This window comes from Coniosporium apollinis (assembly GCF_000281105.1).
Source record: "Coniosporium apollinis CBS 100218 chromosome Unknown supercont1.11, whole genome shotgun sequence".
Lineage (NCBI taxonomy): Eukaryota > Fungi > Ascomycota > Dothideomycetes > Coniosporium > Coniosporium apollinis.
This window is the reverse complement of record NW_006913273.1, coordinates 324,720-348,417: the sequence shown is the minus strand read 5'-3', so window position 1 is coordinate 348,417 and position 23,698 is coordinate 324,720. Positions and strand designations below refer to the sequence as shown.

The 23,698-nt window shown below is 55.5% G+C and overlaps 8 protein-coding genes across 8 annotated transcripts; 3 read left to right on the top strand and 5 right to left on the bottom strand.

Moving 5' to 3' along the window:
* Positions 1 to 87: 87 nt before the first annotated feature.
* W97_02866 (uncharacterized protein) lies at positions 88 to 2,089 on the bottom strand (the record flags this gene model as incomplete). The annotated part of the gene is made up of 3 exons (XM_007780765.1): positions 88 to 1,232; positions 1,285 to 1,847; positions 1,899 to 2,089. 3 exons carry the CDS (start codon positions 2,087 to 2,089, stop codon positions 88 to 90), a joined length of 1,899 nt encoding a protein of 632 aa, XP_007778955.1.
* A 316-nt stretch (positions 2,090 to 2,405) lies between these two features.
* Positions 2,406 to 6,158, top strand: W97_02865 (uncharacterized protein; the record flags this gene model as incomplete). The annotated part of the gene is made up of 1 exon (XM_007780764.1): positions 2,406 to 6,158. One exon carries the CDS (start codon positions 2,406 to 2,408, stop codon positions 6,156 to 6,158), a length of 3,753 nt encoding a protein of 1,250 aa, XP_007778954.1.
* A 443-nt stretch (positions 6,159 to 6,601) lies between these two features.
* W97_02864 (uncharacterized protein) lies at positions 6,602 to 9,017 on the bottom strand (the record flags this gene model as incomplete). The annotated part of the gene is made up of 3 exons (XM_007780763.1): positions 6,602 to 7,064; positions 7,120 to 7,535; positions 8,358 to 9,017. 3 exons carry the CDS (start codon positions 9,015 to 9,017, stop codon positions 6,602 to 6,604), a joined length of 1,539 nt encoding a protein of 512 aa, XP_007778953.1.
* A 273-nt stretch (positions 9,018 to 9,290) lies between these two features.
* On the top strand, positions 9,291 to 10,460 carry W97_02863 (uncharacterized protein; the record flags this gene model as incomplete). Its single annotated transcript, XM_007780762.1, has 1 exon — positions 9,291 to 10,460. One exon carries the CDS (start codon positions 9,291 to 9,293, stop codon positions 10,458 to 10,460), a length of 1,170 nt encoding a protein of 389 aa, XP_007778952.1.
* Positions 10,461 to 10,853: 393 nt separating this feature from the next.
* W97_02862 (phytanoyl-CoA hydroxylase) lies at positions 10,854 to 11,939 on the bottom strand (the record flags this gene model as incomplete). The annotated part of the gene is made up of 2 exons (XM_007780761.1): positions 10,854 to 11,200; positions 11,285 to 11,939. 2 exons carry the CDS (start codon positions 11,937 to 11,939, stop codon positions 10,854 to 10,856), a joined length of 1,002 nt encoding a protein of 333 aa, XP_007778951.1.
* Positions 11,940 to 12,461: 522 nt separating this feature from the next.
* On the bottom strand, positions 12,462 to 14,297 carry W97_02861 (PiT family inorganic phosphate transporter; the record flags this gene model as incomplete). Its single annotated transcript, XM_007780760.1, has 3 exons — positions 12,462 to 12,805; positions 12,872 to 13,883; positions 13,947 to 14,297. 3 exons carry the CDS (start codon positions 14,295 to 14,297, stop codon positions 12,462 to 12,464), a joined length of 1,707 nt encoding a protein of 568 aa, XP_007778950.1.
* An 899-nt stretch (positions 14,298 to 15,196) lies between these two features.
* W97_02860 (beta-glucosidase) lies at positions 15,197 to 17,583 on the bottom strand (the record flags this gene model as incomplete). The annotated part of the gene is made up of 3 exons (XM_007780759.1): positions 15,197 to 16,233; positions 16,476 to 17,136; positions 17,185 to 17,583. 3 exons carry the CDS (start codon positions 17,581 to 17,583, stop codon positions 15,197 to 15,199), a joined length of 2,097 nt encoding a protein of 698 aa, XP_007778949.1.
* A 2,802-nt stretch (positions 17,584 to 20,385) lies between these two features.
* W97_02859 (uncharacterized protein) lies at positions 20,386 to 21,266 on the top strand (the record flags this gene model as incomplete). Its single annotated transcript, XM_007780758.1, has 3 exons — positions 20,386 to 20,466; positions 20,555 to 21,152; positions 21,208 to 21,266. 3 exons carry the CDS (start codon positions 20,386 to 20,388, stop codon positions 21,264 to 21,266), a joined length of 738 nt encoding a protein of 245 aa, XP_007778948.1.
* Between the last annotated feature and the right edge of the window lie 2,432 nt (positions 21,267 to 23,698).

The following is a 23,698-nucleotide window of genomic DNA, read 5'->3' as shown; positions in this document are numbered from 1 at the left end:
TAGGTTGTTCCAGGTTCGAGGATATGCTACTCCTCACACGACCATGCCCAACACCTTGTTTTCCTTCATAAATCTCTCAGCTCGACACTACCGTCCAAACCCAAACCACCCCCTCCTAACCGGCTTCTCCTCTACCCTCTCCTCCTCCTTCTCCGCACCATTCCCCCCCTCCACCCCATTCTCCACAACCTCTCCCTTCGCACGCCCAGGATACTCGACATAATTCCACGCAACATCGAAGAAGAGCGGCTTCACCAGCACAGGTCGGAGCCTCGGCGGATACGTGACCAGATTCGCCAGATCCACGCCGTGAGCCGGATACTCGTTGAGGCGTTCGACGAGCGGTGCGGAGGCGGTGGTGGTGGTGGCCGCGGTGGGGGTGGACAGGTTGTGCAGCGCCACGAGGCCGCGATATTGGGATATCAGGGCTTCGAGGTGGGTACTCAGTGCTTCGACGAAGGAGGGCGCGATGTCGAGGTTCGGGGGTCCAGACGGGGATGCAGGAGTCTCGGAGGCGGCAGTGGAGGCCTGGGCGGCGAGGTCCTGCGCGCGGACAAAGAGCGCAAGCGCGTTTTTGGGCGCGGAGAGGAGGGCGTGGGAGTAGCCGATATTGAGGCACTTCAACGCCTGGAAGTACGCGCGCTTGGCGTCCAGCTCGGCGATGAAAGCGCTATCCCGCACCGCGCCGCGAAGTTCTTTGATCGAGTCGAGGGACTGCAACGTCGCGTCGTATAAAACGACTCGTTCGCGTAGGCGGGCGAGCTTGCGGCCTGTTCCCTCTTCTTTCTCGACCCACTCTTTGCCGTCCTTGCGCGGGCGCTTGGGCGGTTTGCGTTTCTCGCCCGCGAGGGCGAGACCGTCGTCAGGTCCGATAAGGACGCGGTTGCGCCCAATGCGCCAGCTGATGAGGGCATAGTTGACAGCGAGGCTAGTGACGCGGAGGTCTTGCATGCGGGGGTCGCCTTCGGGGACGCCTTCTCGTTCGAGCTCCTCGATCGCGCGGCGCGTGGCGTCTGTGACGTCTTGGCTGGCGATCATGACGGAGTCGTAGGCGGCGGCTTTGTCTTTGGAGGGAGTGTCGGGGCCGGCGGAGGCGAGGAAGTCGGATAGGCGGGCTTCGGCGGTGGAGACGGAGAAGAGGGCTTGGCCTATGGATGCGTCGACGATGTTTGCCGTGCGGGAGCGCCAGGTTATGGTGTTGGGGACTTTTTCGGCGCCTGGTTTTTGACTTGCTGGGATACAGGTTAGCTCTCTAGACTGCCGCGATCATATATAGATACTCACCTGACGCGGCTGCCTCATCGTTCAAAGCATCCGCATCCAGCTTCTCTACTGCTGCGACTAGGTCTGAATTGTCTCTGGGAAAGTACTGTTTTGCTACCGTTGACACGGCCGTCGTACGAGGGAGTTTTGACTGGTATGCCGCATAGCGTATGCTCGGGTCGATGGTGCTTGCCAGGATCTCCTTGAACAAGTCCTTCTCTGTAGCACGCAATAACGCATTGTAGATGACGCGGGCCGCCGCAAAGTCCCTGAGACACAACTCCCAGTTCCGCTTCTGTGCGTTCCCTTCGGATTGCCTCTCGAATTCTTCCGCTCCTGCCATCGAGTATGCGTAGGCTTGCGCTTCCAACACGTCGGTATCTGTGGCTCCAGTCGTATTCTGGTCGGCTAATAGGCTCGCCAGCTCCTTGGCGCACTTTGCTGCCTTGTTCAGACGCGATATGATGTGAGTCCGTGTAGAGCCGGTGATGCCCCCTTTCGCATTGTCTTCGGAATGGGAAGACTTCATGTGCATGGCGTGGGCCCACGCTCGCTCGGCGGTGAGTAGGAGTAGGTGGATAAACCTGAGCAATGTCAGGCTGTGAAGTTTGTTTCTTGAGTTTGGTTGCAATTACTCGTGATCACGCCCAATGTCCTCTGCGGTAATGGGTGCTTTAGGCGCATATTTGGCATTCTTGGGCGTTGTTCGTCCCAGTCTTCGACGAATTGCGGGCAGTCGACGCGAGAGCTGAGTTCTGTAGGTGCTGTAGTCCCCTACCAGCAGGGCGGCGTCCCTGTGAGAGACTACAAACTGGGTGATGTCCATGGTGCTGTGTATACAGCTGCAAGGTGGGACAGTGAGTGTTGGCGGGGGGTGGTGGAAACGGTGGTGCCGACAGCGGCAGCGGACACCCCCGAGGCCGATGCGAAGATGGGCCGTCAGCCCTACGACATTTCTCGGATCGATCCATCATCGATGGCGGCTTGAGATACAACTTACGCAAGTCTGTATACAACCGCCACTTCGGCTTCTAGCCTCCACCTCTGCTTTATTTTCCCCGCCAACCCTCCGACAAAATACCTAGAGACTACGACTCGTCTGTGGCACCATCTCGGCCGTTACGCCTTGCCCTCGTAGGGGCATGTTGGAGAGAGCGTCCTCATGCCTCAGATACGGAGGACAAAGTACCTTCCGCGGCTCGAGAAAGAAACTGCGCAGTCGACGGCTGCTACACTCCTCCTTCTGGCACCATGGCGCCGGTGACCTCGATCTGCCGTCTTGGTGGGCCACTATACTCCAGCCCTCGACAACGGCTTCCGGTTCGACCAGCGACCATGATGCTTCGAACTGCGCCAGCTCGAGCCTGGACATGCAGATGCACGCCGGCAGTGGGCTGTTCCTCGACTTCCTCTATCCGGCGAAGACATTGGCATTGATACAGTCCATCTCCTCATACCGATGGGAGCCGTGGGAAGGCAGGCGAGCGCGCCACTCCGCCGCTGCCCGACTGCGCCAGTACTCGTCCATGCCCGGTACGATCCAACAAGCGCAGATCTCGATCGAGGCGTCCGCGTCAGACAATCAGGAAGGTGTCGAGTTCAGTCTACGACGGACCTCCGATGGTGCTTCTGGTTCGGGCAATTCTTGGGCACGCGAAGAGCTACGTGGTTTGCTCCAAGCAAAGAGCAAGAAAGAGGACGACTTCGACGAGGCCTGGCGACTATGGCTTGAACTAAGCAAACATCCTCAAGATTGGCAACTCGGCGCTGATCTACTGGAGTACCTGTCGTTGTTTCGACAGCCGGAAAGTCCCAGTCGGGTTCTTCAGGTCTTCTCAGGGCTCCCTTCGGATCAGCGCCGTGCCTCCTCATATCGCGCGGCCGTTGCCGCATGCCTCCAATTATCAAGTACAGCTAAAGCCACAGATACCACCGGCGAGATGAAAGATTGGGCGTCAGAATATGTTCAAAAAGCGGTTGAGTTTTTGAAAGAGGCGATCTCGCGCAATATAGAAGAAGACGTCGGTGCTAGTTCACTGTTCGCGATGTGCGTCGCCATCAAAAACTGGGATCTTGCACGAGCAGTATATGAATGCCATCCACAACAGGGGCAGGTCCAAGAGAGTGAGACGGACATTCCAGATATCTGGCAACATGCCTCGCAATCACCCGATCTCGTTAGCACTGTATCCTCGCTGGCTACTTTCGCAGCGAGGACCAGCGCCGGTAATATGACACGCGAATCAGAGGGCGCCGCGGACTTGGCGAAGCAGTTTCGTGCGAGGTACGGCGCGCTCCTGTACGGTCTAATGTTGCGCACCTACAAGCAAATACCGTTCGCCCTTCCTGAAAAGGTCTTAAAGCTGTTCAGACAGCTCGGCAAACTCGGGCTGTCGAAGGGAACGTACTATGAAAGAGCAATCCTAGAACTGTTGCATTCACCGGATAAGTCGCAGTACAAGGATCACACGAACACTGCCATCGGGCTGTATGACCTTTTTCTGAAAGTGCGCAGTCAAAGCAAAATGCGGAAAAGGGTCTACGAAGACAAACTCAAGCCGTCCGAAAAGATGTTGTTCTTCCTGCTCAAGAGGCTTTGCGATGCCGACGTTACTTCCGGGCCTGTCACAGTAGAGTCCGTTATTGCGGACTGGCGTCACTATCATGGCCAGCTCAGTCAGTCAGCTACGATCATGCTAATGAACCACTACGCTGAAAGAGGCGCGCTAGTGCAGGTTCAAGAGCTTTTTGAGCATCTGGAGTCATCCGTCTCAGGAGCAGTGCAAGAAGTTGGCTGGCTCCGCCCTCTGTTGTACGTCCGAGCTCGACGAGCTGAACTGCCAGAGGCCATACGGGAATTCGAGCGGATCTCGCGGGACTTCCGCCTCGAGCCAGACAGGCACTGCTGGAACATTCTTCTTTACGCGCACTCCAGGGCGGACGATCTGGATGGAGCCCTGCGCTACTTCAGAAACATGTTGGATCGAGGTATCAGCATGGACATGTACACTTTTGGGCCGCTTTTACAACTCTGTGCTGATCGCGGGGACGTCGACAGCGTCGAAGAGTTGCTAGACCTCGCTGCTTCTCAGAAGCTGTCCATGTCCGCAACAATGATGGGCAGCCTGGTGCTCGCGCACGTCAAGAACGACGACTTGTACGCTGCGGAGCGCGCAGCCGGGGAGGCATGGAAGGCACAGCACAATCAATCACTCACAGGCGAATTGACAATTGTTTGGAACACACTGCTGACTGCGCATGCCTTAAGAAGAGACATAGCTTCCGTTCAGAGGCTGTACAAGCGCATGCATAGTCTCGCAATACCCGTCGACCGCTTAACATACTCCGCACTGACGCATGTGCTGGCTCTCCGACGGCATACAAATGAGGCGTATAAGATCTTGAAACATATCATGCCCGCGCACCACGTGGAACCTCAGGCCTTTCACTATGCCATCGCAATGGTCGGCTATGTAAACGAAGGCAACGCGGAGATGGTACTTAAGGTTGAGAAGCACATGCAGAGCCGGGGCATCGACCATACCCTCAGCACCCGCATTGCGCTGTTGAAAGCCAAGGTTCTGGCACTGCAAGAGGCTTCCACAAACGAGCGATCCAGCCCCACCGAAGCGCAACAACTGGAAGCCGAAGGGGACCGCTTACTTGAAAGCATGATTGCCATGAACAGCACCACTATCGGCAGTAAGCAGCCCTCGTTAGGCCGAGGGTCAACGCCTCCCAGTCAAGCGGCAGAGGTGTCCCTTGAGCTCATCCTGTCTCTGTATAACCCGGAGCAAGCACACGTAGTCGTCCAGAAGTTCCTCGACAAATACATCGCCGGAAAAAGCGGCTCGAAAATGGCGCCCTCGATGCGCCTCCTGAGCACGCTGATGAGCGTTCGCTACCACGAAGGCAACCATGTCGAGGTCGAGAAGTACTGGCAGCTTGCCGTGTTCGAGGCTGCAAAGTATGCTCGTCTTCTCCCACGAGGATCCATCCCGTCTAGTCAGGCCGCACCTGACCCCATCTCGTCCGGCTTCACATCGAGTCCGATGTACGACTTCGGCGATACCTTCGAGCCAGACTATACTCCAAACACTACCTTGAACGAGCCGAAACACTCAATCTCGAACAGTGATGACTCCGAAGTCGACGCACCTCGCATCGCGCCCGCCCGCCGTGCCATCCTCTCTCGTCCGCTCTCCGTCTACCTCCGCAGCCTCATCGCCCAGTCGAACTACCCAAACATGATCAACACGATCAAATCCCTCACCACATCCGGCTACACCTTCGACTCCAAGACCTGGAGCCTCTACGTCCGCGCCCTCACCCGCGCCGCCCGTCGCCCTCCGCCCGCCTCTCCGCAGGCCGTTGGCCGCCCCGCCGCCCGCAGCCGCCAGTCCACCCCCCCAGCAAGTCTAGCCGACTTCAACGAACTCGACATCGACGACCCCGACCCTGACACCGACAATCCCGCCCTCTCATCCCCCTTCTCCATCACAACGCCCGAATACCTCCACGAAGCCTTCACAGCCTGCGAGACCCACCTCATCCCCGCCTTCCCCGGCTGGAACTACCGCGCCACCCATCCCTCTTACCGCTCCCGCACCCCTCGCGGCTACGAAGCCATGGCGCTCAAGCAGGCAGAGATCCACCCCGGCGTCCTGAGGCCGACGTACAGGACGCTTGCGGTGCTGGCGTATGTGGTGAGGATGTTGAGGGGGGATGTGTGGGGGGAGAGGACGGGGCGGAAGATGCGCTTGGCTCGAGAGGAGCGGCGGGAGGCGGAGAGGAGGAGGGAACTGTTGAATGGGTTGAGGAGAGCGGCGCCGAGGACGGTGGGGGTTGTGGAGAAGATGCCGAGGGTGTGGGAAGGGGGAAAGAAGGCTAGGTGAAGTATGTCTCGGTTGTTGGCGTGTTCGGGGGGGCATTTGCACGGTTCGGAGTTATCGGCCATCTGTACACTGACAGGACGTGTATAGAGCATGTTCGATGCATTTGAGCGGATCAGAGCTGTACATTTTCAGGTATTGCACAATAAGCCATTTTGGCTCAGCCCGACCGCTTCCTATTAGTACATGGCGTCTCACTACCGTCCGTTGAGTCGCCACCGTACGATGCAGAACCGAGCAGGCGACCAGATCAGTCCCCTCGTTCGCCGAACATCCGGCGCCAGGTGTTCTCTTGTCACCGTGGTCTCAAGCAACTACAAGTCTCCCCAACAATATAGCTGACGGTTCTGTGGTCTCCTCACGGGTTTCTCCTAACCCTCAGGATTTCCACCTTCTCGCCTCACATCTTGCTATACGGTGTCCCCCTAGCATACCTTTTCATCGAACTACCACCTCCCCTTACTATCTTTCGCCCTACCGGCCTCTGCTTCACGTTTCTTCGGACTCCGCCGCCGTATAGCCCGCGCTGACGACGTCTGGTTCTGCATACCTCCATTCTCAGCATCCTCATCTCCCGCCCTCCACACGCCTGCTCTAAACACCCTCACGGCGCTACTATACTCACTCATCTCTCCCATCCCCTCCCCCGCCCCCTCACACACGCAATCCCCCCTCACCGCCGTCCTCATCCTCCTCTCCAGCTGCTTGACCCGCTCGCTGCGCCGACTCCACTCGGTAGAGGTGTCGCTGAGGTATTCCTGCCACTCTTTGCCGGGGAAATTAGTGTTTTGGATTGTCTCGCGTAGCCCGAGGGTTTTGGGGGGGTGGAGGGCGCAGACGCCGGAGACGGAGAGGGAGCGCCAGAATCGGAGCGTCCAGAGGGAACGGATAAAGTGGGTGGGGACGGCACTGGCGCGTGATGCCATAGTACCCCCTCGCTGCCCCAAACATCCACCTCACGCACCCGCCCAGCCGGACCAACATCCCAGCCGTCCATCTCGTCTCCTTTTCGTTAATTCCACCGGGCTTGAGGTCGAAGCGCCAACACGCGCGGCCGTAGTTGAGCTCGAGGCCTACGCTGCCGATGCGACGCCGGCGCGAGGGGTGCAGCAGCGCGAAGAAGAAGGGGAGGAAGGCTGGTTCGGCTATGAGGCGGGTTACGAGCTGCAGGCTGGGGAGAAGGAGGGCGTAGGTGGGGGAGGGGAGGGTGAGCAAGCGGGGGGCGTGGAAGAGGGGGTGGATTGGTGTAGGGAGCTCGTTGATGAAGGGGCGGTCGAGGTCGAGGGCGCCGGAGTGGTGGAGCTCCCGGAGGGAGAGGGCGGTGAGGAAGGGGTTGGGTCTAGGGGCCGTGGTGGCGAGGTGGTTGGTCGCTATTGTTGGCTAGGCGGAGAAAAGTCCTGTATGCAGAGGTAGAGGAGAGTGGCATCTGAGGCCAGGGAGGAGGCCGTATGCAAAGTGCTGCCATTGTTGAGATGGTCTTCGACCACTAGGTCCGGATTTGGTTCCTTGTCCTTTGTCTCGAGCTGCAGGAGCGCATACTCGATTCATGTAGTCGCTCGTTCTGGTGAGGAAGGTCCTATTTTCGTATGTGAACAAAGACATTCTCAGTCGTTGCTGGGCGATTCCATGCGGAATTGACTCTCCAGAAGAACACGGCCAAGACGTAAGAGTCGGACTTTTTCTGCTACACATCTTGACTTCGGGACTTGCTGATGGGTTCCGCACCCGTGTAGAGGCGAGAAGCAATCTGGCAGCGACGTGTTTTTGGCGGTCAGAGAAATAGCGTTAATAGTACACAAGCATTATGGATGCGCATCATATCTCCACATCCGTAGACTTTTGACACCCTGAGACTAGTAGGAGGTTTCTACCATACAATCTGAGTCTGCATGACGGTAAGGCCAGAAATGCGAAAAGAGGGATGTGATATAATTTATATCTGAATTAATTGCTTGAGAAGTGTGACACGAACCGAAATGGTAACTGGAATATCCATCTCTTTTTTTTATGGCGCTGAATATCCCACCGCTGCTGTTACGAACCATGTCCAAAAGAACCCAGTTTGATGTCGTCATATACTCATACCAGAGTTCGGGTATCAAGACTTCAGCCCGCACTAACCCTCCTCAAACTCGTTAATCCCGAGCTCCCCGAACTCGTACTCGACCCACTCGAGCCCTTCCTACTGCACTCTTTCCTCACCTTCCCTGTTTCTCCCTCTGCCTCCCCCTTCCCCGGCGGCTGCACCTCAAAATACTCCTCCGATCTTCTCCCTTCCCTCAGCTTAACCGGGCTCATCCTCACAGCCTCAGGGTTCCAACTCCCCCTCAAGCTCGGCCCCGTCAAACTCCTCTGATGCCTACGCGTATTCGGCGAGACGACTGCGGGGAGTTCCAGCCGGCTATTCATCCCGATCCACAGGGCCTCTTCTGAGCCGTCGCCTGAGGCGACGCGCCATCCGCCCACGCCTTCGTAGTCGCGCGCGGGTCCGAGGCTGCTGGTCAGCGAGGCGAAGGAGCCGCTTTTGGTGGGGTGGATGGGTGGGAAGCCGCTGCTACCGGCGGCGGGGTCTTGGGTGGAGGCGGTGCTGGCGGTGCTGGTGCGACGGTTGGCGCGGGGATGGCGGGGGCTCGTACGGCCGGGGGAGACGGAGTAGGGCGGGGTTCGAGGGTAGGAGCGTTTGGGTGGGGGGACGAAGAGGTAGCTGTGTAGGAGGGCGACGCCGAGCTCGAAGTAGACGATCGAGACGCGGATCAGGAGGGTGCTGAAGGCGAGGGAGGTGGTTATTATGGCGAGGAGGGCGAGGGGGATGGAGAGGGAGAGGAGGACGGGCGGGGCGAGGAGGTGAAAGACGTTGGGCATCGTGGCTTGCTGCTCCTCTTTCTTGCTTTGGAGGTAACAGATAGCATAGTGAAGACTGTCAACAACGTCCAAAGTGGAGGTTATCTGATTGCACAAAGGCGGAGGTGAGAGCTTGGCGTGGTGTTGTTCTTTGCATGTGACAGTCCGGGGAAACCTTCCAGAAGCGCGGCAAAGTGGCGTCACTGTCCGGGGAAGCACTGCCATCGAACAACACCAGAAGATATCTCCATCTCGCCGGTTTTCCTACCGCGCTTGGTCGAGACAGCGGGGGCCATGGCGGAGAACAATAACAATGACGGCGACGAGCCATTCCCCTGGCACCTCGGTGTCTTCGACGCCCACTGCCACCCCACCGACACCATGTCCACTCTCTCCTCGATCCCCAGCATGAAAGCCAAAATCCTCACAATAATGGCCACACGAGCACAAGACCAGCACCTGGTAGTCCAAGCCGCCTCAAAACTCGGCATACAATCCTCAGACGCCGCAGCGAGCCTCGAGTCTCTCAGCAAAGAAGAGCGCGTGGTCCCCTGCTTCGGCTGGCACCCCTGGTTCTCGCACCAGATGTACGACTCAGCCGCCTATGCCGACAAAGAGACCCTCAACGATGAAGACAAGATCGCGCACTATCAATCCGTACTAGATCCTAGGTCCGAGGACCGAGACTTCTGCCTCGCGCTTCCCGATCCTCGCCCCCTTTCGCAGTTTCTTGAACAGACAAGACGGCACCTTGAGCAACACCCTCTCGCGCTAGTGGGAGAAGTTGGGTTGGACAAGTCGTTCAAGATCCCAGAGGCCTGGATGCCGGAGCACCAGGAGCAGCGAGACGACTCGCTCACGCCTGGAGGCCGGGAGGGACGGCGTCTCTCGCCGTACCGCGTGTCGATTGAGCACCAGAAGGTCGTGCTGCTTGCACAGCTACGACTGGCGGGGAAGATGCAGCGTGCTGTCTCCGTCCACGGCGTACAGGCCTCTGGCGTCCTGTTCGAGACGCTGCGAGAGACGTGGAAGGGGCATGAGAAGGTCGGGAAGAGAAAGCAGAAGAAGATGCAAGAGAACGAGAAGCACGTGGGTACGGATGAGAACGGTGGTGCAAAGTCGCCGAAACCGTATCCGCCGCGCATATGTCTGCACTCGTATAGTGGGTCCGCGCAGCAGTTGAGTCAGTATTACCAGCAGTCCATTCCTGTAGATGTGTTTGTGTCGTTTTCGACGGCGATTAATTTCTCGGGTTCAAGGCCGCCCGACGCGGTGGAGGAGGCCATTAAGGCTGTCCCGGATGGTAATGTACTGGTGGAGAGTGATTTGCATATTGCTGGAGAGCACATGGATAGGCATCTCGAAGACATCGTGAGGGTAGTGTGCCGAGTCAAGGGATGGAGTCTAGACGATGGCGTGCGGCAGTTGGGCCAGAACTGGAAACGGTTTGTTTTTGGTGCTTGAAACGGATCGTTAAAGTCTTGGAAAACAGCGGAAGACAGGAAAGAAACCTAAGCGACTTGAGCCAGTGGCTGCGCACGCAATGATGATCGAGCGCCACTGACTGCTCTATCGAACGATTCCGAGCTCCTCAGCTGGCTGGCGCATTCAGTTGCAGACGAGGCGCGGTATCGCACTGCGCAATATACGTCCACGTGGAAGCCTTGCGCTGTATACGCTGACAGTACTGGATCTTCCTGGTCTTCTCACAAGAAGAAGCGACGTTGTAACTGTCCGCACTCGAGATACGCTCGTAAATCTCGCGTCTTGTAGGATATCAGATTGGCGGCATAGATCTGTAGTATTTTAGATATGGCTTGTAAAGAACAAAGACTACATCGGCTGTATCTACGAAGCCTAGGCGCCATCATTGAACGCATAAGATTTCGCCCACCGCTTGTCCCACTCCTTGCTCGAATCGACAAACCTCAAATCCGTAGCCAATCGAATGATATTATTCGGGTCGTGATTGATCGTCGAGGCATGAATCGTATAAGGGGTATGCAGCACAACATCACCCGCCTCATACGCGCTGACCAACCAGCGCTTATCGTACTTCTTGGCCCACCTCGCCGGGCCTTCGTCAAGCATCCCGGAGGACATCATGTTGCGGTTGAAGGCGTACTTGGCCTCCTCGTCTGTGAAGCCCGAGTCTTTGGCTTTGGTGGTGAACTCGTCTTCGAGCTCCTTGCCAAGGATATGTCCTGAACCTTTGTTAGCAACCTCGTCCCTCGCCACTGCCACTGTCGCCGCTCATAATACCTGAGCCTCCGCCCTTTGTTACTCACCATTCTCCAGATAGATCAGCCCACCTCCCTGCACGTCAATATCCCCCATTGGCACCCAAGCCGTCACACTAGTCGGTTCCCCATACCGCAGAAAGATCTGATCATAATGGACACCGATCGCCTTGGTGCCCGGGATGTTATTCCTCAGCAGCGTCCGCCGCACTCCCAGCGTATTATCCCCCCACCCCGAGAACCTTGCCACAAAATTGTACAGCGCAGGATGTTTGCAGAACTCATCACGATACCAATTCTGATAATGTGCTTCCAGCGCACGGTCTATGAAAGTCGCGGTATGATCGCCTGGCCGAGCATTGCCGCCCACGGCCCCTGCGCCTAGGCCGGGGAATTTGTCTTTGTCTTTGGAGGCGTCGAAAACCCCATCAACGGGTGCGGTGTTGGGCGCTAGTACGCCAGATGGCGAGATGAAATCAAAGTATTGCTCGCGTGCCTTGAGAACATCGGCACGCGGTATCACGCCTTTGAGGAAGAGGTAGCCGTCAGTCTCGTAGCGGCGGCGGAGCTCATCGAGTGGGAGATCAGGAGAGGAGGGTTTGAGCTGCCCAGCACCGAGGAGTGGGCCGTCGTTGACGAAGAGGGATGTGTTTGGGAAGTCGGTGGATTGGGGTTCGGGTGACGGGCTGGCGGCGTGGGGCATGGTTTATGGCAAATTATAGATGGTAATGACTTGGACAGTAAGACGGACTAGAGATGGAGAAGTAGAGAACACGAGGTGGAAGAAACAGTTGTCCTACTGATATGTATCTACGGCGGTTGCACCGAAAGCTGCCCCACTATGCGAATGCAATAAGCACGGCCTGTGGTTGGTGGTGGGCCTTGGGGGTTCTTAAATAGCCGCCAACGGAATTACTTGTTTGGATCAAGAAGGAAACCGCGGACCGGGAGTGCTGAAGCCCAAGAGCACGTGACTTTTACTTTAGATGACACAACAACTCAAACCTTCAGCTCAAAGTACAGTTGTTAATCGGCGTGCTCTGCACAACTATGAGTTGTATTAGCGACAGTTATCAGCATAGTATGCTTCTAGCACATGTCTACAGTAATCCCCCTATCCCCTGTTGAGATTCTAGGTAAGCGCTCTTGAAGTTTCCTTTTGTATAGTGCCCTACGAGTAGACAGCTCGTCCAGATATCCAAAGAATGCACACAGAACTTCCAAGCTAGAAATGCGGCGTATTGAGCGCCATTGCCGTCAAAAGCCCTGCAATCAGTCCAGCCACTGGCAACGTGAGCAGCCATCCGCCAAATATCCAAGCCAGCTGCCTCCAGTTGACAGCACCCAAATCGTAGTTCATGAGAGCAACGCCCATCGTTGCACCGACTAGCGTCTGTGTAGTGCTGATGGGCAAGCCCAGTCTCGATGCTACCAAAACCGTGATGGCGGCGCCCAGCTCAATACTGAATCCACGCGTGGGGCTCATCTGGGTAATCCTGTTGCCCATTGCGCGGATGATGTGGTAGCCGAAGAACCAAAAGCCGAGACCTAACAAAGCTCCCGCCACGACTTGTCGACGTTAGTTTAACGCAAATGATAGGGTCTGAAGGCCTAGGAGTCTGGAGGAGTACATACCGAGTATCCAGACGGGCGTGTCTGCCCGTGCCTCCACGATGCCATTCTGGTAGGTATTATACGCCGCAACCCATGGCCCGACCGCATTGGCGACATCATTCGAGCCGTGTGCAATGGACATCATCATCGCGGAAGCAACTTGAGCGTATGTCCAGAGATGCTCGACACGGTTGTCGTATACCTTCGCCAGGGCATGCGTCTTGGCTAGGGCCTCTGAGTGATAATTGACGCAGTCCCGAGTCACGCCCTGGAGCAGAACGTACTTGACGATGGACCAGATACGAGCAGGTTTGTACCATGGTAGATGGTTTGTCGGCGCAAGGAAGCGTTCCTCTGGCTCAGGAGGAATGGCGATGATCTTAACAGATGCTGGAGCAGGGCCGCCCTTCTCCATCACTGAAGGATTTTCGCCCGGCTTCCCAAGAGAAGTTCCGTTGGCTTCGATGACAGGGCTGTCTGTGGGTAAGGAGCCGTCGGATCTGTTTTGACGAACAATATGCGATTTGGCGTAGTAGTCCTTGACAATCTCACCATCCTTGGCCGGCCAGTAGAGAGGAGGATCCTCGCGCCACAACAAGGGGCCCAATGGTATGTGGCGAGCTCTGACGCGAGAGTCTTCTTTCACCAGACGTCGGTGAAAGTACGGAAGAAAGAAGACGTATGCGATGATCAGCGCCCCAGCAAAGACACCCAGGATGATACCGACAGCCTTCCCAGCCCCGAACTCTTCAAGGGAATCTGAAGTAGGCGCCTCAATGACGATAAAGAGTGCCAGGATACTTGCGGTGAAGGCAAGGTAGAGCGGTATCAGGCGCAAAGCCCATTTGAAGGAGTCCTTGCGCTCAAGAACGCCGTACTTGAGGGTTGCAAAGAGAATCGCGGAGAAACCAGCCGCGATCATAGGAGCAATGCCCCAGGAGGCAGCGATTTGCGAGACACTGCCGCTGGCCCAACCCCATTTGATTTTGGCCTGACAAGCGATGCCCGATCCGACAAGAGCCCCAACTATCGTCTTCAAGACCGTAGTCAGCTTTCTGTAAACATTCAGGTGGTGGAGAAAGGCTTTGGCACTTACCTGAGTGGTTGAAACGGGGAAACCAAACCTGGTGGCAACCATTAACCACGTCGCCGAGGCCGTTTCAGCGCAACCCATAATCAGGATGAGGGTTGCAGGCGTTGCAACGAAGCGGTCCAGGTTGATGATGCCGTTCTTGATAGTGCCGGTCACTCGAGCTCCCAAAGCCACAGCTCCAACGAACTCAGTAATCGCCGACAGGAAGCCGACCTGGGGCATCGTGAGCGTCCTGGCAGCCACCGATGTAGCATAGCTGTTGGCAACATCGTTGGCTCCGTTACCGAATGCACTGAAGCAGAAAGCGATGGATATCAAAGCAATGATCCAACTGTACTGGGTAAGAACTGCCATGGCGTAAAGACCGCAGGTAAATCAGAGATTCTCGATCCTCGCGTATGCGAGACTCCGCTTCCATTCTTGCCGTGGAGCTCTTGAACTATTATACCAGCATCGAGAGCCACCGCTCTCTGATGCAAACGCAACACGAGACGTTCAGAAGAGTTTTACGTCCAGGATACGCACTTTTTGGGGCCAATCGGATGGCTAGACCGAACAACGTGCTTGAATGAAAGGGAATGCGAGATCTACCAAGAGGGCCCTTCCTCCTGCCAAGCTCCGGCTCATCGCCAAGGATGCTTGGTTGCCGTTTCTCCGAGGGCCCTGCCTCCGTCGAGAGCACTAAACGGCTGTACTTCTCTCGGCGGAATCCGCAAGTCAACCGTGATCTTGAAGTGGATTGGCTGCGGTGCCCTTTGCATATCAGCAAACCCCCATGGAGTCTACCGATTTAGCAGGTGGGTGAGCCGCAAGTTCGCTTGGTACAAAAGCGAGCCCACTGTCTGATTCAATTCAGGCTGAAGCGTTGCAGGATGCCCCTCCAAGGTTGTCGGAACCTTGGAACTGCGCTATTGTGACACAGCAGCGTACCTGCTTCTTTAAGCTGGTGTATCTCTCCGAGGAGAAGAAGTCTTGTAAAGGACAGCCAAGTCCTTTACAAGACTTCTTCGCACAAGATCAGTCTCAATCTCAAGTGCCATGCATGCAGCTGTAGGGTAGGCTTAGGAACCAATTCGATTTTCCAGAGGGAGTGACTGATTTGCTGACGTAGCAACATAGAGGGGCGGTGGTGATCCCACCTTCTTTCATAGTCCTTCGCCGCTCCGCACACGATGATTTTAGTTACATGGAGACGTTCTCGCACAGCTTAGCTTAACCCTCGCTAGTACTTACGCTAGTGGCCATCCCTAGTACTATATCGTCAAGGTTGTTGACAATCGTATGTCCCTTGAGCTGGCTCCTACCCATACGTTGTAGTTACCCCTCTGCAACTCCCACTGCTGAGTTACCGTGTTCCAAATGCTTAAGTCCCTTCTCTTGATCTCAAACACCGCCTCCTTGCTTCTCCCCACGCCCAAAGGTCCCACCCTCTCGAATCCCCTCAGCTGTCTAGATGGCGCGTTGGGAATACCGAGGTACAATTGCGCAACCTCCGCGCCCTCAAGACCGCCTGAGTTAGTGATAGTCGCGCGGATAGTGTAGAGTACGTCCCAGAGATCAGGGTGGCCGCCTTGAACAATCTCAAGGTCCGGTGACGGATAGGGTGAGGTGTCTGCGCCGTCCACAGCCTCCAGACTAAGGTTTGCATAGGTGAATGTGGTGTACGAAAGGCCGTATCCGAACTCGAAGCGCGGTGTAATGTTCCTCGCGTCAAAGGCACGGTAGTCAATGTACAGACCCTCTGAGAAATTGCTTTGCGGGAAGGCAGAAAAGTCGATCGTAGAATTCAGCACGGAACCGTAGTCAGATTCATTTCGACCCACGGTGTAAGGTAGACGACCACTAGGGTTAACAGCACCGTAGAGAACGTCGACAAGCGAGTGGCCAGATTCTTGACCTGGAAGGCCTGCAAAGACGACAGCTGTGACGTTCGGATGGTCGATCCATGCATCTACAACGCGGATCCCTGCGGAGTGCACAACGACAACAGTGTTACTGCAGTTCGTTGCAATGTTTCGAACTAGCCTGTCACTCCACGGGTCCGCAAGAGTCGTACGATCATAGGACTCGGATCCATAGGCATTGATGAAGACGAGGCAGGCGTCAGCGTTGGCATAGATGGTAGGGTTTTGGCCAAAAAAGTCCCAGCGTAAGATGCCACCGTCGGCGATGACGCGGTCATGGAGCGCCTTGAAAGGCGAGATAACATAGGGAGGCGTACTGCCGCCAGAACCGCCGGCGGTGATAAGGGTGCCATTGAGAGTTTGCCAGCCGAAGTTTACTTCATAACCTACAACCTGTCAGTTTGCGGAGATGATTGGCGGATGCGGAGAGGGAAGGGGATTGCCAGAGTGATTGGGAGGCTAGTGGCAAAGATAGTTTGGGAAATTGGTGAAGCGATGGAGATTGTTGAGATCTTGGTGTTAACTGAAACGACTGATGATGATGGATTTGAGCGCTGAGTAAAGCTTTCGAGATGCCAAGAAAGGAATGATGGAGAGGTTTTGTAGTGTTTCAAAGAGGTGGACTTACCTCCTCCGAAGCGGGCTGGGTTGTCCCACGGATTGGCCTTAACCTCAGCATCGTAGCCGTAGATGTTGAGAAATCGCGGCTTGAGTAGTGGCAGTGTGTTGTTCACATTCTTGACGAGAACGTGACCCGCAGCGCCAATCTCGCGGATAAGTGAGGCATGCTGGTTGCGGACGTCGATGATCGGATGAACAAGGTTGTAGGCGAAGACGCCGTTCTCCGGGAAGTCCTCACCCTGCCCAGTGAAGAAGTGGGCAGCGAGAACGCGTGTGACCATGTCGTCCAAACGTTCAACTGCCACGGATCCGTTGTTGACGGCACTGGTCAGGTTTTGGCCCCAATAGCCTCCATCAGGCATGACAACATCCAGGCCAGCATTCGCGCTTGCAACACCTGCATGCTGTGCCGCCCAATCGCTGACGACGAAGCCTTCGAAGCCTAGCTCGGTCTTGAGGATGCCGTTCATGAGCTTAGAGTTCTGACAGCCGTAAGAGTGGTTGGTGCGCTGATACGAGCACATAACGCACCCTGCGCCTGCCTTCAGAGCATCGTAGAAAGGCCAGGCATACAGCTCATGAATTGTGCGATCGTCCGCGTTGGAAGACATTGCTTCACCAGCAGAGCTGGGAAACCGTCGCCATTCTTGTTCTTGCAAAAGCCAGTGCTGCAGGTGTGAGCTCACTCTCCTTGATAAGGTGATATGAGCACGTACCTTGGGTGTAGCGATCACACCAGCGTCCTGGATCCCTTCTGTTATGAGTCCACCACCTATACCCCCAAGATACGGATCTGGTCCCAGCCCTTCCCAATTTCTGCCTCCCCTCGCCACTCTCCCCAAAGGCCCTACAAAAGGTCCCAGCGCGACATGAATTCCCTTACCGCGATACTCATCGCCTAGCGCTTTCCCGTACCGATACATCAGGTCCCGATCAAATGTTGCACCAAGATGGATGCCAGCTGGGAAGGCAGATACGAACTCCTGTCCTCGAACCCCATCTGGGGCATCAGCGAAGCAAAGTTCAGGGACGCCGAGCCGCGGGACCGCGCCTGAATTGCCGACACATTTGCCCACATGGCCGCGTGTGACGTTCGATTTCTCTTCTAGTGTCATTTGGGAGACAAGGGAGCGAGCGCGGGCGTAGGCGGCCGCCCAAGCGGCGGAGGTGGTGCCATTGCCCTGGGCTACGATAGGTCAGTCTTGTGTTGGGAACTTCCACGAAGGACGGGGTTTGTATTAAGAGAGCGGACGCTTGGCGGTGTGCGATCAAGAGGCACTAGAACACAGTATTTCGGCACTTGCAGAAGGAGAATCGAGACTTCAGAGGCCTCTGTGGTCAATAGAAGCTTTAAATCTCCATCAGATTACCCAGTTAGTGGTTCTTTGCTGATGTTGAATGAAGGATAGCCAAGCGAACGCTTCTTTGATACAAACTTTGTCCTTCGTGTCCCAGACGTTGAGAGTGTAGGCGAAATCATTGTGGACTTACGTGTTGGATATACAGGCGGACTGAGACCATAAAACGGGACTTCCGACTGGTTCGTTCGATGATCCGTGTAATGTTGCGCGGAAGCCCTGAGCAATACAGAAGCAAATGCCAGCAAAGAGAAACCTGTAGCCTTCATTTTTGCTGTCTCCGCCGAACTCAACAGCTACTGCTGTCTTGACGGGGCCACATGCTCCTTTTATCTCTTTGCTCCATGGCTATGGTATCCACCGGCTTGTTACCGAAATGAGGTATTTTTGAGAAGCAAGCACACAAACATCTCCGACATCACATCCGACTCGGCTGAACCATAACATGGTATCCTAGCAAAACGCGGGGAGTACATGGGCATGCAGCTCATCCTGCGCATGACAACTGAGCATCCGACGTTGGTCCGCATCCAGGGAAAGTACAGCGATGCGGAGAGGTTCAGGATACCATGTTCCTGCTGCTAGGTTTAAGGATCGACATGAGGCAGTCCCCGAAATCGCTGCTTGGGGCTGCAAGGTGCTAGGTAATATAGGTGTATTTGAAGGGTATCACGACGGTACGTTTTGGGGCCGAGATATTTGCCGACAGATCCAACGTCACCAAGAGTTGGTTGAAAAAGCCGTTGCCGCGTAGAGAGCTTGTCATGAACATCACAGTGGATGATCTAAACGGGCAATTCTTAGCCCAAACACCCCTCAGGCGATTGATGCGTGAGAGCTCGACACTGCCAAGTAACTTACAGCCTCTATGGCATAGAACCTGTCTGGTTCTTCCGCTCTCAACAGGATTTCAAGTCCAGCTCAGTCGTGACTTGCCCTGAAAACGGTTGCGGCTACAGATGCGGCTATGATCTTTTTGAGCGGCCCTTGCCTGTAAGCGCTCCGTCCTCACTTGCCTATTCCCGATCGCAGTCAAGCAACGACACTAGAGACGCAGCATCACCCGCTAGCAACGCAAGCACCGGCCCTCTTCTTCCGTCCGTCACAGCGACGACAACCGTCTACAAAATGCGTTGGCGGTGAGAAGGCCGCAAGTTTTGATCCACGAAGTGCAAGAGCCGCCGACCACGTGATACCTCTGCGCAACATCACCTCAGCCCCAGACTGCCCAAGAGGCAACCGTGTTGGTATATTTTAGCATGGCCTCATCGGCTCAGTGATAATGCCTGGTTCACCTGCTTACGCCACTCTTCAGAGCATACTCTGGCATCTGAGCCGATTCTTTGACCCCCAACCGAGGTTTTGAACAATTCTTTCCGCCTTGCCAGTCACGATACGTCAACGTGCTCTGCCATCGCCGGAAGCCGTGGACAGCATTCTGAGAGTATCCCGATGTCGAAGAATGACCTATCGATTATGGGCAGGTACACTCTCTGGAGCACCGCGTCCTTGCCGCCACAGCTCACGAATCTGGAGCTCTTCGCCTGCTGCATTACCAGGCTAGCTACGCGGCGACAGCATTCGAGCCACCCTCCACCTGAGCTCAGATGTGGTCCTGTATGACAGGGCCTTGTTGCTGGTGTATAGCTGAAGGCACGGCATGCACACTCGACAGTCCGCTCGACGATGTCTGAGGGACAGGAACGCTGTCGTCAGGGGCGGACACAAATTTGTTCTCAGGCTTTTCTCGTCGGCAGCAGAACCCATCCTCTTGTCAGACCCTATGGTATTGTTCCACACTCTTGCGGGATGTGAAGCGTCCATCGAACACGATCCGTATTGATTGCTAGCTGAACGCGTTACAGCTAGTGATTGCCTCTAGGATGCGGCAGACAACCCGATGCTCGGAGAGTTCACAATGGCTTCGACCACAATCCGGAACCAATGCTGATGACCAATATCTGTTCGGCCTTCATCTTCTTTTGCCAACTTCTCTCGAAGCTATGAACGGTTTCGGTGCTCGGGCTGAGGTTCATTAGCGGGATGGCCAGTTCGATGCCAGAAGACTCTCCAGGACTTCCCTAGAAGGGTCTATTTAGGTCTATGGTTAATTTCGCGTGACAAACAATGCTCGGCAGAGATAAGGGTCGCGATTCTCAGGATGCAGACAGAACACTTCCTAGTTGTACAAAAGGTTAAGTGCACATAGAATATTGTTCATCTCTGAGTGTTTCTGCCAACTCAGAGTGCTCGCCCTTCACTCGTAACCTACACGTCACTGGTGCCTGCTCAGTCGTGCGGACCTGCAAAACCTGGTCACGTGCTTACATTCACTGAGTTGTGTCTGTTACGGAGATCTTCGCATCAAACCACTTTCTGGTAACAGCATTGCAAGACCAAGTGAATCTAATCTGCACTGTTGCAGGGTTTGTGGCCCGGAAGCTTTGCTTGAGAGCGCAACTGCACCTGCCAACAACACCACACTACGAGAATCAGCGCCGGAAACTCAGTCATCGCGGATAACCAGGAAGGCTTCTCGGAAACCGAGCATTGCCTAATATGGCCAGGAGCAAGGGCAAGAGGGCGAACCAAGATCCGGCCGTCGCTGACGAGGCACAGGCCGCGGAGCCGGTTAGAAAGGTGAGACCATCCGCAGAATCCCACCGAGCTTCTGCGAGGTTGGAAGCACGGTTGCTCCAATGAAGAAAGCAGGACTAACGACAGCCAGAAACCACGCCCAGCAAAGATTGTCGAGTATCTCTGTAACATCTGCGCCCATAAGAAACCCTCCGACAGCTTCCCCGATGCCAAATCTACCAACATACCGCCCTCTTGCCGAGGCTGCCTAGGTACAGACAGCGGCCGAATATGCCACTCCTGCGTTTCTAATTGGACGTCCGAAACCGCGGCCAAGTACGCCGGCAGATCGCCCGAAGAGATCGCCTGCCTCGCATGCGGCGATACATGGCCATATGAGTACGTCAAGATGCATCTGAGCGGAGAGGATCTTGACCGATACGAGGCAAGGCTTCTGCGGTACGCGCTGCGAGAGGACCTCAATTTCCGCTGGTGTCCGGCTGCCGATTGCGAAGCGGGCTACATCCACGAGCGAAACACCAACAGATGCCGGAAGATCACCTGTGGCGCTTGTGAGGTGGCGAGCTGCTACCACTGCGAGATAGTGTGGGAGGCTAGACATGATTGCAAGGAACACCGCGGCGAGGTCGACCCGGAAACACTGAAGACGCTCCAGGAACAGCAGGCCAGGCAGTGTCCGGAGTGCGGGATCGCTGTTACCAAGATAAGCGGATGTGACGATATTCACTGTAAGTTCAAGCTCTGTTTTACTGGATACGAAGGGCACTGACCGGAACGACCCAGGCGAGAGCTGCGGAGAGAGCTTTGACTGGGCCAGTGCCAAACTCGTTGGAGGGGGGTGATGAGTCGGACACATGAGCAACGATCGCTTCAGCACACACCGGACACGAATGGACGATGTCGATGTTTCAGTTCTTGCAGGCGTTCGGAAGCTTCTAGGCGAGGTAGTTGCAAAGGGGAATCTCAATTCATACACGAAGACAGACAAAATATTGGACATGCAATTGCTTCGAGGGATCAATCACATTCATGACTTGCATCAACTCCAAACAGAGCCGGCCCCACTCACCGCCTCATCGTGCGCCGCTCATCTTCTTCTCCGGATGGTCACTCCCTTCAGCCCTTTCGGAACCAAGTCCCCTGCCTTGTATCCAGAAACGGTTACAGTTCGCGCGTGCTGATGGCTCTCCCTCCCTTAGGCGCGCTTGGATCCGACAGCAAGCCCCACAATCGTTGCAACGGTGACACAATCGGAGAATTCCTGCTGCACGTACCCGCATGCAGATGCGGGGGCCGCGAGGCTGGGCTGATCGCAGTACTCGAATGACGTGCAGAATAGTTTGCAATCGATGGGATGGGTGGGGCCTACATAGCTGGATATTGGTCGGAGACTCGGAATGGGCTAGGTGAGGTGGTGCTCGTGCCGAGCAAGGATGGGAAGGGGAGCGTTGGGTGGAGCCAGGACGTAGATCTCTAGAGTGAATTATTGAACGGCGTATTGGGTTGTGGACATGTGGGAGGATTGAAATCGAATCGGCGAGTATGAAGCAGAGGCGTGTTGATCCTGGAGCACCAAGGTCACCTTACGGTCATGTTTCCATTGCTTGGATGATGTTGGAGAAGCGGCGATCCACAGTCGCTGCTGGTGGATGCGCAGCGGAAATGTGAGTTCCCAGAATTGAACGGGCTCGGTAGGTAGAATGTGCGACAATAGGGCTATCGTAAGCAGATCTCGCAAGCATCGCTGCAAAAGGTCTTCGGCTGCAGAAAGAATTGATTACGTGGCAGTGATTGCTTGTGCGAGCCGAGCGTCGACCGTGTCTAACATGCAGCGCAATACATTGGGAGATTGGAACACTGCCGGCCGTACATGATGTAGGTAGACAAAAGGAAGCGAAGCAAAAGCAAACAAACCAGAACTGGCCGTGGTTCCCCTGGTGCAGAGTAGGGCGGTACAACATGCTGGAGTAAGGGTACTGTTAAAGAGGACGAAGGAAAAAAGCACAATGGGAGAAAATGAACGACGGTGTGCACCTGGGACAACATGGTACAGCCAGCCACTAGAGACAAACAAAAGCCCCAGTTCCAAGATTGGTCTACTCCGTTTAGGATTTTAGAACGAAAACAACGTCGCTTTTCGATAATGAGCCAAGACGCCATATTGCAAAGATCCAGAGGAGGCAAGCGTGCCAATGGACCAGGGATGCCATGACACCTTGCTGCAAATGAACCGACGACAGCGAGAGAGAGGGTGCTGTTGAAAGACGGGATCGTGGGGATCCCAGCAACCGGCACTGCGGGAAGACTTGTCGATGATCGGCAGCGCAGATCCTTGTCAGCCGCGTGTTTGACAGCGATCGCGCCAAGGACGAACCGTTGTCCGGTCTAGCGGTCTCTGGGTATCCCTGCTGCATTTAGCGTAGTTCCTCCACGATGATGTATCGACGAGTAAGTCGTCAGGAGGGAGAGTCCAGCTTACCGATCACAGACCTATGCCTTGAGTGAGCAAGGCCGGCAAGTCTTCAGCTTGCAGTGCTCGCACTCGTAGATGTACCAATGCGGTCCTGAGTGGCACATGTTGCAGTTCCACAAGATGAGCGTTGTGTCCGACTTGATCATCTTGAAAGAGTGATCGCAGTTTCCGGGTACAGCCATCGCGCTTGGGTGAGCGAGTGAGCGAACGAGGATACTGGCAGCGCTAAGTCTGAGAAATATATATATCCGTCAGTGTCAACCGCGCCCAAGCTCTTGCATTGGATGTACCTCAGGGACAGAAACACAAGCCGTGGGCAGATATTACAAGATTAGTAGGGGTGGTCTGCAAGCAGGAAGCAACCGAAAGGTTTGGGATCGAGGCGTGGTCGTCGGCGATTAAAAGCAAGGAAGCAATCGGTAAGTGAGCAAATGGGAAGTGAAGTGCCCGGCGCGGTGAAGATCTGCAGCTTTGGAGGAGTCTGATTCTGTCTTGACTGAAGCGCGGAAACGCTTAATCTTATACTTTTGACTCGATGGTGGCCCTTGCCACAACTCTGTATTCTTCTCTCCACCTTCTCGCCGCGGGTACGACCAGAAACACAGCAGGCAACCCTGGGGCACTTTCCCTAAACACGAAGAACACTTTTTACGGCCTCGAACGTCCAGGCTCTCGGTCAAATTTGGATGTTTCTTCGACCGATGCAGCCGTAGGTACACCGCTCGTTTCAAAGCGGAAGACTAAGGCGAGATTGTCAGACTTAGGCTTGCTGTTCCCGTTGCCGCGGCTGTGGGTTGCATC